Consider the following 13,587-nt stretch of genomic DNA (forward strand, 5'->3'; position numbering starts at 1 on the left):
TTATTTTTATATATATATATATATATATATATATATACACACACACACACACACACACACACACACACAGTGGTATCTTGGTTTGCGAGCATAATTCGTTCCGGAAATGTGCTCGTAATCCAAAGCACTCGTATATCAAAGCGAATTTTCCCATAAGAAATCATGGAAACCCAGATTTGTTCCAAAACTCAAAAATATTCATATACAGTCAGTCCTCGTATAACACGTATTTACATTACACAAATTCGATCATACACGATTTATAAATAGGGGAATAATATATCTTATATAACACGAACCAAATTCGCTATGCACGATTCGCCTTTGTGTTTACAAGAAATGGCAGTTGAATGCACCACAACCGAACGCAACAGGATAGGAATGAAGAGAAAATTCTGAAAATGTATTTGTTTTTTATATCAGTGAAGGGGAAACACATTTCAGCATAATAACATAAAAACCGACACAATTCCAGCTATCGGTATTATTGCAAATGCAATTAGATCAAGTTTACTACCAGTTTATAACAGATTCCACTAGCAGAAACGCAACTGGAAATTGTTTTCATTGTTTTATGGTAGTGACCTCCAGGTAGTGTGCTTTAGTAAAATGTGAGCTAGCAGGTGTTAATAGTGTCTCTGCCTTTGCAGTGTTGTTTATTCAGTTGCTACACACGTGCAGCTTTGTTTATGTGTATCAAACGTGCCTCCTCGTTTTGTAATTGTGCTTTATTCCCTAGAAATGAGTAAAATACTTAAAAGGTGTGAAAAGGAAGCGTCCTGGTGAAGACATTGCAGATTCAGAGAGAAAAAGAAAAGCGATATCGATAAACAGAGGCGGACTGGATCAAAAATTCTTACCCGGGAAAATTTGTAGTGGCCTCATACTAGCGTTTATGAGCAAAATCACATCGCCCACCGGGGTTTCCCCAGTAAGGCTTACGGCCAGTCCGCCTCTGTCGATAGAGAAAAAATATGAAATTGTGAAACGCTTTGAGCGAAATGAAAGAACATGTGATATTGCACGTGCTACAGACCTAAATGAGGCAACGCCGAGAATTAGAAAGAATGCAGAGAAAATAAAAACAACTTTGATAGCAGGAACAACTCAAAGTGTAATTAAAATTCATTAGATTAAGACACAGAGAATTGTAAGAGATGGAATGCCTGTCATCTGTTTGGAACGAAAATCAAACAAAAAACAAGTTTGCTTACGATAGAAGTAAAAGCATTAGCAATATTCTATTACGATTATTTATTGTGTTTGGTAATGTTTTGGTTACAAATGTGTGTTCAATCATGGGTGGTCAGCACCTAACCCCATTTTTCCCATAGGGCCTGTTGTTTATATTGCACGATTTTGCATTGCACGAGGGTTTCTAGGAACGCAACTATCGTGCTATACGAGGACTGACTGTACTGTAAAAATGATTAATACAAAATACATACATACCTTTTCATATTTTTAATATTTAAATTTAATATACATAAAGCAATCGAATTTATGATAGGACGACATTCACTGTCACTAACGGAATCACTGCTATCTGTTGACTCTTTCTTTTTGTGCGACTTTAACAAGGAACCTCTCCAATGACACTTGCTTTTGCCTCCTCTTGAGGATTTCACGGAAATATGACATTGCATTGCATTGTCGTTAAACAGATTCATCGCTCGCACTATTACAAAATGAGGAGGCACGCTTGATACACATAAACAAAACTGCGCACGTGTAGCAGTTCAATAAACAACACCGTAAAGACAGAGATACACTATTAACACTTCACATTTTACTAAAGCACATTTCTGGGGGTTACTACCAAAAAACGATAAAAACAATTTCCAGTTGCATTTCTGCTAGTGGAATCTGTTATAAACTGGTAGTAAACTCGATCTAATTGCATTTGCGATTATACCGATAGCTGGAATTGTGTTGGTTTTTACGTTATTATGGTGAAATGTGTTTCCCCTTCACTGAATTATATAAAAACCATCAAAAAAAAAAAAAAAATACATTTTCAGAATCTTCTCTTCATTCCTATCGTGTTGCATTCGGTTGGGGTGATTCTGCGTTCGACTGCCATTTCTTGTAAACACAAAGGCGAATCATACATAAGCGAATTCAGTTTGTGTTATATAAGATATCGTTCGCGTATTTATAAATCATGTATGATCAAATTCGTGTAGTGTAAAAACGTGTTATACAAGGACTGACTGTACTCTTATTGCAAAACCTTGCTCGTTTATCAAGTTAAAATTTATTAAAAATTTTTGCTCGTCTTGCAAAACACTCGTAGACCAAGTTACTCGCAATCCAAGGTACCACACACTGTAATCCCACATTGGCCAAAGGCCAATGCCAGCAGTGTCAGTAGGAGTATTAGTATTTAGTATTAGTAACAGCCGCATGGTGCAAGAAAGCCTATGGCTTATGCTGCACCAGCCAAAAAAAAAAAAAAAAAAAAATCCGAACAAAACAATGATAAAAACAAAAAATAAATAAATAAATAAAATAAATAACTAAATTATAATAATTAATAAATAAAAAAAAATAAAATAAAAAGGAAATTAAACATATCATCCTATGCGCTTCCCTTACCCGAAAGTTGACCAGATGACCAGATGACCAGAAAGAGTCCAGATGACCTTTGAATTTCCCCAAACTGTCGGCCTCTACCACCCATGAAGGCAACTTATTCCAGTAATTTATAACTCGCTGTAGGCGCCTCCGCAGCCAGGTGGGAAGGAGCAGCAGTGCATAGCACACGCTTCTTGATTAGACCGGGGTTCGAGCCCATCACCACCAAATACGGAGAATGCGGAAAGGTCAGGGAATGACCACCGCATATCCCGGAGCAGTATGGCCTTAGTTGCTAATGCTCCTAAAAAAAAAAAACCAAATAACAAAATAAATAACTCGCTGGCTAAAATAAAACTTCCTGCAGTCCAATCTAAACATTTCCCCTCGTAACTTGAATTTATGTCCCCTAGTTCTAGCATCATTTATAATCTTGAAAATTTTGTCCTCATTCATTTTACTGATGCCTCTCAGAGCCTTAAACACCTCAATCAAATCTCCTCTAAGGTGTCTAGTTTCCAAACTCTGCAACCCACATATTCGAAGTCTTTCTTCATAATGACGCCCTTTTGCCGATCTCACCAGTCGAGTTACCCTTCTTTGCACCCTTTCAAGAAGCTCGATGTCTTTCTTTAGGTGCGGTCTCCATACTTGAACACAGTATTCCAAGTATGGTCGAACAAAAGCCTTATATAATGGGATTATCACGTCCCTATCTCTACTTGCAAAAGTTCGATAGATCATCGATAGGACACCATGGGCCTTCCTTGCAACCTGTTTACAATGCTCAGAGAATTTCATGTCTGATCGTATCGTAACACCCAAGTCCCTTTCCTCCAGTACTGGGTTTAGTTGAACTCCACCAAGTGAATAAGTTTTTTTGGGATTACTGTTTCCCAGGTGTAATACCTTACACTTTGTTGGATTAAAGCACAGCTGCCATTTTTCTGACCACTCTTGAAGTCTATCTGGGTCTCTCTGAAGAAGCTCAGCTTGACAGTGATCATTAACTACTCTACCAATTTTAACATCATCTGCAAATTTAGACATCACGCCCTCTATCCCTTCATCAATGTCGTTTATGAAAATTAAAAACAACAGTGGTCCTAATACTGATCCTTGGGGAACCCCACTTCTTACATCAACCCAATCTGAGGAATAGCCATTTATCACAACCCTCTGCCTCCTGCCCTGAAGCCATCCTTCTATCCATCTAAGGATTTTCCCAGTGATTACAACCTGTTCCAGCTTATAAAGCAACTGCTCATGTGGGACTGAGTCAAAAGCTTTGCTGAAATCTAAATAAACAATGTCGAAATTATTCCCTAAATCCAGCTCGTGAGTGACCCTTTCGAAATAGCGAACCAGATTTGTTAAACATGATTTTCCCTTTACAAAACCATGCTGAGTATCCTTGAGAATTTCAATTCTATCCAAATGATCCTGAATTCCACCCTTGATCATTGCCTCCATGATTTTCCCTACTACTGAAGTCAGACTGACAGGTCGATAATTTCCAACTTCACTTTTAGAGCCACCCTTATGTATGGGAGATACATTTGCACTTTTCCAATCCAAGGGAATCTCCCCAGAGTCTAGTGATGCTCGCATAATTAGCCCCAATGGTTCGATGAGTCTCCGCTAGGAAGGCAAGGAGGTTACCCAAAGCTCAGTGTAAGGCATCTCTGGCAATCAAAGGCACAATGAGCAAATTCTTGCAGAAACTGAATTTTCTCTGGTACACAGGAAGTCCAGTTCAGCTCCAGAGACAGTGACACCAGTGGAAACAAGACGATTCTGTCGAAGATCTGGGTATCGATGGTGGGTATAGAATATATTCCCAGTCTTCCAGTGCGCCACAAGAATAGAGTGATAATTCAACAAGGTTGAAAGTTGCAACCTTGACATTAAGAGAGCCTTATCAGAGAGTAAATAGAGAATGTACAACCAGAGATGAAGAGTAGGAAATGGGAATGGATAGCTTTTAAGTTCCTGTTATGAAAGAGAAAAGCTTTCAAACTTTATGAAGAATCAATGAAGAGGCACCATTCAGACATGTGACGTGTACTCATGTCACATGTCTGAAATTCTCTACAAACTTCATCGATGTCATGGAGTAGCAGAACAGATCATTTGCTGCAAAGTATGTGACTAAAACTTTGTTTCTTTTTCAATGGCAAGACACTGATGTTCCCTGCCTTAGTCTAGAGGCAAGAAGTTCAGCTTTATCTTCAGAAAGGACCAGATCTCTAACAAGATCATTCAACTTAACTTGGGTAAACATCTCTTTGTTGGGTGTGTTCTCAAGTCTCCACCAATGACGCCTTCATTGCATTTCATTTTGTGTTCTAAAGAATCTAGTCCATGCCATGGAGGTAACTGCCATACTGTCATCATAAGGGACCAGTTTCACCACTAAATCCAGGCTTGGATAAACAATCTTGTCTTTATTCTTCACTGAAAATCCTGTTACATTCACATTACAAATGTAACAATCACATTGTGGGCTTTTGGGTCCCTCCATTAAACAGTATACAAACAGTATCAAATTTTTTCTTTTGTTCAACAAGTTGCATAATCCATTTAAACATGTGGTACAAATAACATGTGGTGCCTGGCACCTTATGCATAGCACACGTTCCTTGAGTGGACCGGGGTTCAAGCCCGTGACTACTAAATACGATAAATATTTGTATTGACAATTTATTGTAAACTCTACTGACTTGGTTGTCGTGCCGGAGTATAAACAGAAAATTTATTTATTTATTCTGGTCAACTAGAGGAGAGTAAAATCATACATGTAATTAGTAAATTTCCTTAATAACCATCATGACTGTACAACTGTTGTGATTTTTACTCTTTCATGGCATGATGATGAATGTGTTTTAGTAATTCTCCAGATCTTAACCAAAACAATTTATAATCAAATAATTAATTTATGAAATAACAAGTATATGGACATAATTATACAATTACATAAATATCAATGTATAAACAACAATTATATTCATGTAGCCTGGCTGAATAGCTATGGTATAATCAGTGTGTAAAGCATGCAAGGGAAATTAAGACCAGGTTTGGGTGCAAAGAGATCTTTATAAATAAACTTTTCTTTTTATACTCCAGTCAGAGGAGTTCACATGACAGAGAATACAAGAAACACTATATTTAGCAGTCGCATGAACTTGAAACATGGTCACTCAAAGTGGGTGTAGTTATGCATGTTTGCATTTGACTTCTGTAAGCTATTAAGCTTGAAGCTAACATAATTTTGAATATGCCCATCAAGTATTAGCATTAGCAGAGGCATTTGATGCAAGAAAGCAAGCTTATGCAGCATCAGCCAAAAAAAAAAAAAAAACCCCACTTCCACTTCACCCCTCTGTTCGTTCAAAATACCTGTCCAGCTGACAAGTATATTCAAATAAAGTTTCTTTTCTACTGGGAATTTGTCTAAAATAATAATATTGGAGATACAGTATTAAACTGTGTTTTTCTTGTTTCACCAAAGGTGTGTGTGCACCAGAATGACAAAACACTCTGTAGACAGTTATATGGGGGTAGGAACACTGCTCTCAGTTGTGTTCTTACCCCCATCATGAAACACATGCTATGCCCTCATGCATGAGCATTAGAAACAGTACAGGATGGTATCAGACTCTGCCACTCTGAGTTCAGAACAGTGCAGCATCAAACTAAGAAAGAGTGAAAGAGAAGAAAACTGGGGAGGGGAGGGAATTATCACCAAAGCATTTCTCAGAAAATTTATAAAAATTTACTGTTTTAAAAAAATTATATAAAAATTTTCCTTTCTGTTTTATAAAAATTATAAACCAATGGGAATATTTAGCTGGAAATACCAAATAACTAGCTTATATCTCAACTTCATGAAGACTACTCTAATTTCATCTTCCATTAAAATGATGTGTTCCTCTCGCTTTCATGTGAACGTGCAAAAATATTTCAATAACATCTTACCTCAGCAATAGATGATACAAAGTACCAAAGATGACAGGTTTAACATCACCAAGCCTCCTTACTAAACACCTTAGGGCCATCTAAGAGATGCTGTGTTTGTGCCACTGCCAATGTTTCTGAACTGAAATGCAGGATCAATGAGGCAGTAGCATCACTGAAATGCAGGATCAATGAGGCAGTAGCATCACTGACCACAGATACTGTGATGAGTGATGCTACTGACCACAGACAGTACTGACAACGGTCAGAGAAAAAATTGGATTACTGAATCAATGTCAGCCATAGGACTCGTGATACCCACAACCCAAGCACGGTACTAAGTAATATAGGTTCTAACACCTCTCTTATTTGGGGTTTACATAAAAAAAAAAAAAAAAAAAAAAATGGCCTGTAGGTTGATAAACTCTTCAAGTACTTCTCTGTCCAATGCTTTTCCCAACAATAATAAATATCAATTTTCATTTTTTTAACTGTTTATTTCTTTGTGAATTGTCCCACATACCTTATGTCACAGCTTTCAAGAAACAATAAAATTGATCTTTATTTACCTAGCATGAGCTATGTACCAAGAAACCAGTGTATATATTCAGTTTATAGTTAAATCAAATATACATAATTAAAAACAGCCAGCATTATTTGTAATTTTTACAAAACACTTTGCTGATGTCCAATACCCTGACTAATGGGGGAACAGCCACACTTAAAAATGTATTATGAAAATATGTCAAATTATTTCATATAATTAGTAAATTAAGTTATCTTACATTATTTCAATGAATAATTTCTGCTACTTCTCTTTATACATAAAAACTTACCACTCAGGTCCAAAAGTCAAAGCAGTTTCAGCCATTGCAGAGTTGAAGAGCAGCTAACGATGAGAAAAGTAAGAAGGGGAAAAAAACATTCCTTTAGTAATGCACCCTGAACACAATCTTAACAATTAAATTATACAATAGCAAAAGAACCACCACAGCAATAAATTATTAACTCATTAACCATGAGACATGACAGTCGTGTCTCACCCTTCTCATTTTGCTTGAGACTCACAATCCATGTCACACTGTTTATTCATTCAAACTCTGAGGTAACTGACCATGCACTGTAACATACATGTTTCAAATAAGTGGCCTGGGAACTCAAATATGATTTAACCTTACAGTTATATGAAACTAACTAATAGATAACTAAGATGCTTTATTAAACAACCCTTTTTATTTTTATAAAAACAAACATAAAAGATACTAGAACCTATAGTACTTAGTATATATCAACCTTCAACCTGTAGTACTATAGTACTACAGGTTGAAGATTGAGAAGACAGACGATACTTGATGTCAGACTTGACTTACTGTAAATTATGATAATCAAAATATACATGTGAAGGAAGGTTGATCAAGAAAACAGAAGTTGAAGAGAAAAAGTTGGTTCCGAGTTTGAAGTTGGACAGTAAATGGATGCTGAATGGCCATGCCACATGTTCAGACTGGTTTAGAAGAGAGAGTGAGGAAATTAGATGCCAATTCAGAAAATGTGCACACAGAAATATCTACAGGAAAGGCATGCAGCAGAAATAGAACATATGAGACCGAGAGTAGGAAGACTTTGCAAGAGATGGATCATTAATTAACCTAATTAACCTTATGGAGGCACTGCACCAAATATAGGAACAGTATTCCATGGTAGGGCAGATTTGAGATTCGTACAGTGTAGTGATTGTTCAGAAGAAAAGTAATGCAAAAGAGAAAACCCTGCAGAGAAAGCAATATTTGTGATATGCTTATGCCAAGAAAGATATTTCTATTTGGATAATTCCTAATAGAAATATGTAATCTTCTCTAGAGATTGTGTTATTCATTCCTTTTTTCAAGATATAAGCCAGGACTGAGTTTTGGAAGGAGACAAAGCAGTTTGTGCAAGGCAAGACTTCTTAAACTGAAAGGGGAAATTCAAGGGGCTATCATCATCAAAAGTATAGAGAGAATTTCCGATCGTTGGAAGAAAGTCATTAATATAAAAAAGGAAACAAGTGGGGGAGAGAGAGAACTGAACCTTGGGAACACCAGCATTAGTGGAAAAGTTATTAAACAGAGAGCCACCTACCATCATTCAGAGTGTGATAACAGTGTGTTCAAAGAAAAAACTTGATACACAATTGTAAAAAATCAGTTGGCAATCCATAAAATGGAAGATTGACAAGGCCTTTATGCTAAACACAATAAAAAGCCTTAGAACATCAGGAGCAATTGCTTGAGAGTCACAAAACTTTTCCACTGAATTTTTTCATAGATGGGTAACAAAAACCAACATAGATGGGTTTTTGATTTCATAGATGGGTAACAAAAACCAACATAACACCAGTTGATCGACACTGACAAAATCCTTATCAAAAATCACTGATAAGAGGAAAGGTTGAGATCGTTTCGGGGTTTGTGGTTAATGGATTTTTCCATTACTTAGGAAAGAGTATAAGTAAATGCAATGGGATAACTCGATGGGAGGAATTTTTCACTCTTTTTTTTTAGGAACTGGCTAGTCTAGATATCAGCACATTTCCAAGCAGAAGGAAAAACACCAATGGAATAAAGTATAAAAAGGCAATGAAGAACAGGAGCAAGTTGAAGAGCACACAAGTTTTAACAAGTGGAGAAATACCATCAGAACCTGAAACATTCTTCTGACATTCTTTTGAGACCATAGGAGGCATTGAGTGGAATGTACTGGGAATGGTAGTTTACTAAGATCTTCAATACAAGAGTTAGAGGTAAAATAGGATACTAGCAAGTCAGCTTTATATTTAGCTGAAGAGGCAGTAGAACCATCAGGTTTAAACAGAAGTGGGAGGAGAGATGACAAAATGTGGGCAATAGCTTTGGAAAGACACAAGAATACTCAATTGCTATCTTGACACAAGAAGCATGTTTTCTATTATTAGCTTGTTTAAAATCTAGTTTGGACTGATTAATAACTACTTTACAAATGTTGCAAACTTTGGTGTAAGCAGAAAATGAACCCTGATGCAAGCTAATTGCAAAATGAAAACAACATTCTTATCTTGAACAACCTTTGCACATTTATAGGAAAACCAAGGTTTAGATGAATAAAGAAATTTTATGGTGGATTTCACCTTCCCTATAAGAATAATTTCATTAACATGATCTAAAATACTGAGATCAGGAGATTTAAAACAGAAATACAGCCAAGGAAATGAGGAGCAGAAGTCAAGCAAATCATTTTAACCCCAGGGGCTCACATCTGGTGAGTATGGGCTTGGCATACCCAGAGTCCTGAGCTGGATATCATTCTTTTCTTTCTTGGTGATTCCCTTCTACTTCTGACTTTTGTTTTCTTTCTCTCTCTCTCTCTCTCTCTCTCTCTCTCTCTCTCTCTCTCTCTTGGGGTAATTCAGAGATTTTTTTTTGGCTGGTGCAGCATAAGCCTCAGGCTTCCTTGCACCATATGGCTAATAATAATAATTCCATTTCACAACTACACATTGCATTAGCAGAGGCATACAATGCAAGAAAGCAAGCTTATGCAGCATCAGCCAAAAAAAAAAAAAAAAATCTCCCATTTCACTCATCTATTCACTACAAATGCTTGTCCAGCTCAGTCTTAAATTTATTAAGCTATCAACTTCAACAAAAAGAGATGGAAGTCTGTTCCAGTAATCAACTATGCTGGCTAAATGCAAATTACCACACATTTATTCTATTCTACAACTATCTTTCCTCAGTTTGAATCTATGCCCCCTCAGGTTCTTAATCTGAGCAAGGCAAAAAATCCCATCAGCATTGAGCTTGCTCAACCCATTCAAGGACTTATACACCTCAATCAGATCACCTCACATGTGCCTAGTTTCCAGGTGCTGCAATTTGCAGAGCTTAAACTTATCTTGGTAAAAGCACCCCATTTGTTCCCCTCAACAATACTGCTGCTCTTCTTTGTACTCGTTCTAGCAACTCTATATTCTTTGTAAAATGAGGCCTCCAGACCTGTACAAAATATTCAAGGTGTGGCCTGACCACTGCCTTTTACAACAAGATAATTACCTCCTTGTCCCTGCAAACAAAATTCCTATATATCATTGACAAGACTCCATGACCAGCTCTGGCAGCCCGTTTGCACTGCTCAGCAAACTTCATATCTGACTGCACAATTACCCCAGGTCTTTTTCACTCTCCACTTCTTGAGTGTAGTGCCAACCAGTTAGTACAACATATGGGTAAAGTAACTCTCTCTTGATTTACTGTTACCCATATGCAGTACTTTACATTTGTCAATGTTAAACTTCAGTTGCCACTTCTCAGCACATTTTCCCAACTTACCTAGATCCAGCTGCAGTACCATACTGTCTTACTATCAATAACTACCCTGTCAACCTTTGTATTTCCCCTGGGGAACTCCACTAATAACATTAGACCACGAAGAGCAGTGTCCATTGATTACCACTCTCTGTAGTATCCCACTCAACCATCCCATTATCCATTGTAGCAACTTGCGCTGAATGACATACTGCTCCAATTTGTACATCAGTCTTCCATGTGCAACAGTATCAAAAACTTTCCTGAAATCCAAGTATATGATATCAAAATTATTTTTTGCATCCAGTTCCTTTGTGACCACATCATAGTATCCAATCAAATTAGTCAGACAAGAGACTTCCCTTTAACAAACCCATGCCGTGTTTAACTACTACTGCAGTCTTGTCTAGATGATCCTTCATTGTTTCTTTATAGTTTCTTTATAGACTCCATTATTTTCCCCAGAACACAAATTAAATTAACAGGTCTATAGTTAGTTATCACCTTTTGAACTCCTTTTGTGAACTGCTGATACATTTGCATACCTCCAGTCCATGGGGACCTCACCTGAGTCTAAGAAAAATCTCATAATTATGGCTAAGGGTTTGCTTACTTTAATATGACTGGATAGATCCCATCTACACCAGGTGCCTTCCTTATAGTTAACTTCAACAATTTTTGCTCCACTTTGCTCTAAGTTATTACAAAATCACTTAGCTCCCTATTAGAGCTTGATAAGCTTTTGGCATTCCCCTCTTTGAATAACTCCTCGTGTGTGAATGTGGATACAAAATACTCATTCAATTTTATCATCTATCTCAGCATGATCATCAATAGTCAAACTTTCTATGTTAAGTGGACCAATCTGATCCGTCCCTTGCCTTCTAGAGTTTACATAAGTAAAGAACCCTACTGTTTTTCTTTGCATCCTTTGCCAAAGATTTCTTGTAATCTGCCTTCAAATGGGTAACCTCCTTTGTGACTTTATTACAGACTAGCTTATATCAGCCAAGGCTTCTGTGTTGCCTGATAATTTATATGCATCCCATCCATTTTTCTTCTCTGCCTCAAACCTCATTAATTCATCTGACATCCATTTAGGCCTAAACCTTGAACAGTATTTATTTGGTATGAAAAGACTAGTAGCCTCCAAGATTAAGTCCCCGAAGGCTTCCCATTTAGAATTCACCGATGGTAACATCATCATCAGTTGATCCCACTGTATAGAATTTAAAAACTGCTGAGACCACTGTAGTCACCTTTACGAAAGCAAAAGCCCTTCCTTTTACCCTTTGTGAAGATGGTAGTTACATCTTTGAATAAATCCCACATCAGTACACTGTGATCACTGTCACCCAGTCATTCCTTTATCTGCATATTCTTAATGCATGAATAATCACTGCTGATAATCAGATTAAGAGTATTACTCCCTCTGGTTGCCTCTCGAACATGTTACTGCACAAAACAGTCATCCAATAAATCCACAAAAGTCTTGCTAGTGTGCGAGTGACCAACCCACAAGTTCCAGTCAATATCTGGAAAGTTAAAATCCCCCATTATAAGACATTCTGATTTACTGGCCCAATATTTCTCTCCACTCATCAAGTTCATTAGGCCCATAATACACACCTACTCTCATTTTCCTTTCCCAGTGTTTATGTCATACCAAAGACTCAACATTGCACTGTCCATCAACATCAATTGGTTATGCTGTTAGTTTCTAAACTAACAGCATAACCTCTCCTCCCTTCCTGTCCTGTCTATCCTGTCTACTCCCCAATGGGGCGCCTCCGTAGCCAGGTGGGAAGGAGCAGTAGTGCGTAGCATAGCACACACACTTCTTGATTAGACCTCGGTTCGAGCCCGTCACCACCAAATACAGAAGATGCCCGTCACCACCAAATATGGAAGGTGGTCAGGGAATGACCACCGCATATCCTGGAGCAATATGGCCTTAGTTGCTAATGCTCCTAAAAACCAAAACAAAAACAACAACATCTACTCCCCAAATTCCAATTCTGCACTGCTTATATCCGTGTGATACCATGTCTCTAATATCCCAACAATATCCTGTCTACTCCCCAATGGGGCGCCTCCGTAGACAGGTGGGAAGGAGCAGTAGTGCGTAGCATAGCACACACTTCTTGATTAGACCTCGGTTTGAGCCCGTCACCACCAAATACGGAAGATGCCCGTCACCACTAAATATGGAAGGTGGTCAGGGAATGACCACCGCATATCCTGGAGCAATATGGCCTTAGTTGCTAATGCTCTTAAAAACCAAAACAAAAACAACAACATCTACTCCCCAAATTCCAATTCTGCACTGCTTATATCCGTGTGGTACCATGTCTCTAATATCCCAACAATATCCACTTTTGATGTCTACACCCGCACTTCAAATTCATCAAATTTATTTACTATACTCCTAGCATTGGTGTACATGCAAGTATACATACACCTATTCTTACTCTTAGTTACCCTAACACAACCTATGTATTTACTTGTTCCATGATGATGTGATGCCCAAGAGCCCTTGAAATCCTCAGTACCTTGCTTTCCAGGCTGCTGCTCATTCCAATAGAAGCAGGGCAGGAATCACTTTCACCTCTGCTTACCATTAATCTATTAATCTGTGAATGCCCTCCCAAGCCAGCAGTTTTCCAACCCACCTAACACTGCCTTGATAGCATTAGCAAATATTCTTGCGCCCTTTCTATTTAAGTGTATC

At 37.7% G+C, this 13,587-nt stretch overlaps 1 protein-coding gene across 7 annotated transcripts in view; it reads right to left on the reverse strand.

Annotated features, from left to right (window-relative positions):
- Positions 1-13,587, reverse strand: part of Gyf (GIGYF family protein Gyf) — a 915,224-nt gene that overhangs the window by 866,455 nt on the left and 35,182 nt on the right. For all 7 annotated transcript variants that reach the window (XM_090381591.1, XM_090381590.1, XM_090381592.1 and 4 more), the window contains exon 2: positions 7,371-7,423. In XM_090381591.1, the coding sequence (XP_090237717.1) occupies positions 7,371-7,405 (35 nt within the window). In that variant the 5' untranslated portion in view covers positions 7,406-7,423. The remainder of the gene's footprint in view (positions 1-7,370; positions 7,424-13,587) is intronic.

This window comes from Mastigoproctus giganteus, chromosome 9 (assembly GCF_048544385.1).
Source record: "Mastigoproctus giganteus isolate SK-2022 chromosome 9, ASM4854438v1, whole genome shotgun sequence".
Lineage (NCBI taxonomy): Eukaryota > Metazoa > Arthropoda > Arachnida > Uropygi > Thelyphonidae > Mastigoproctus > Mastigoproctus giganteus.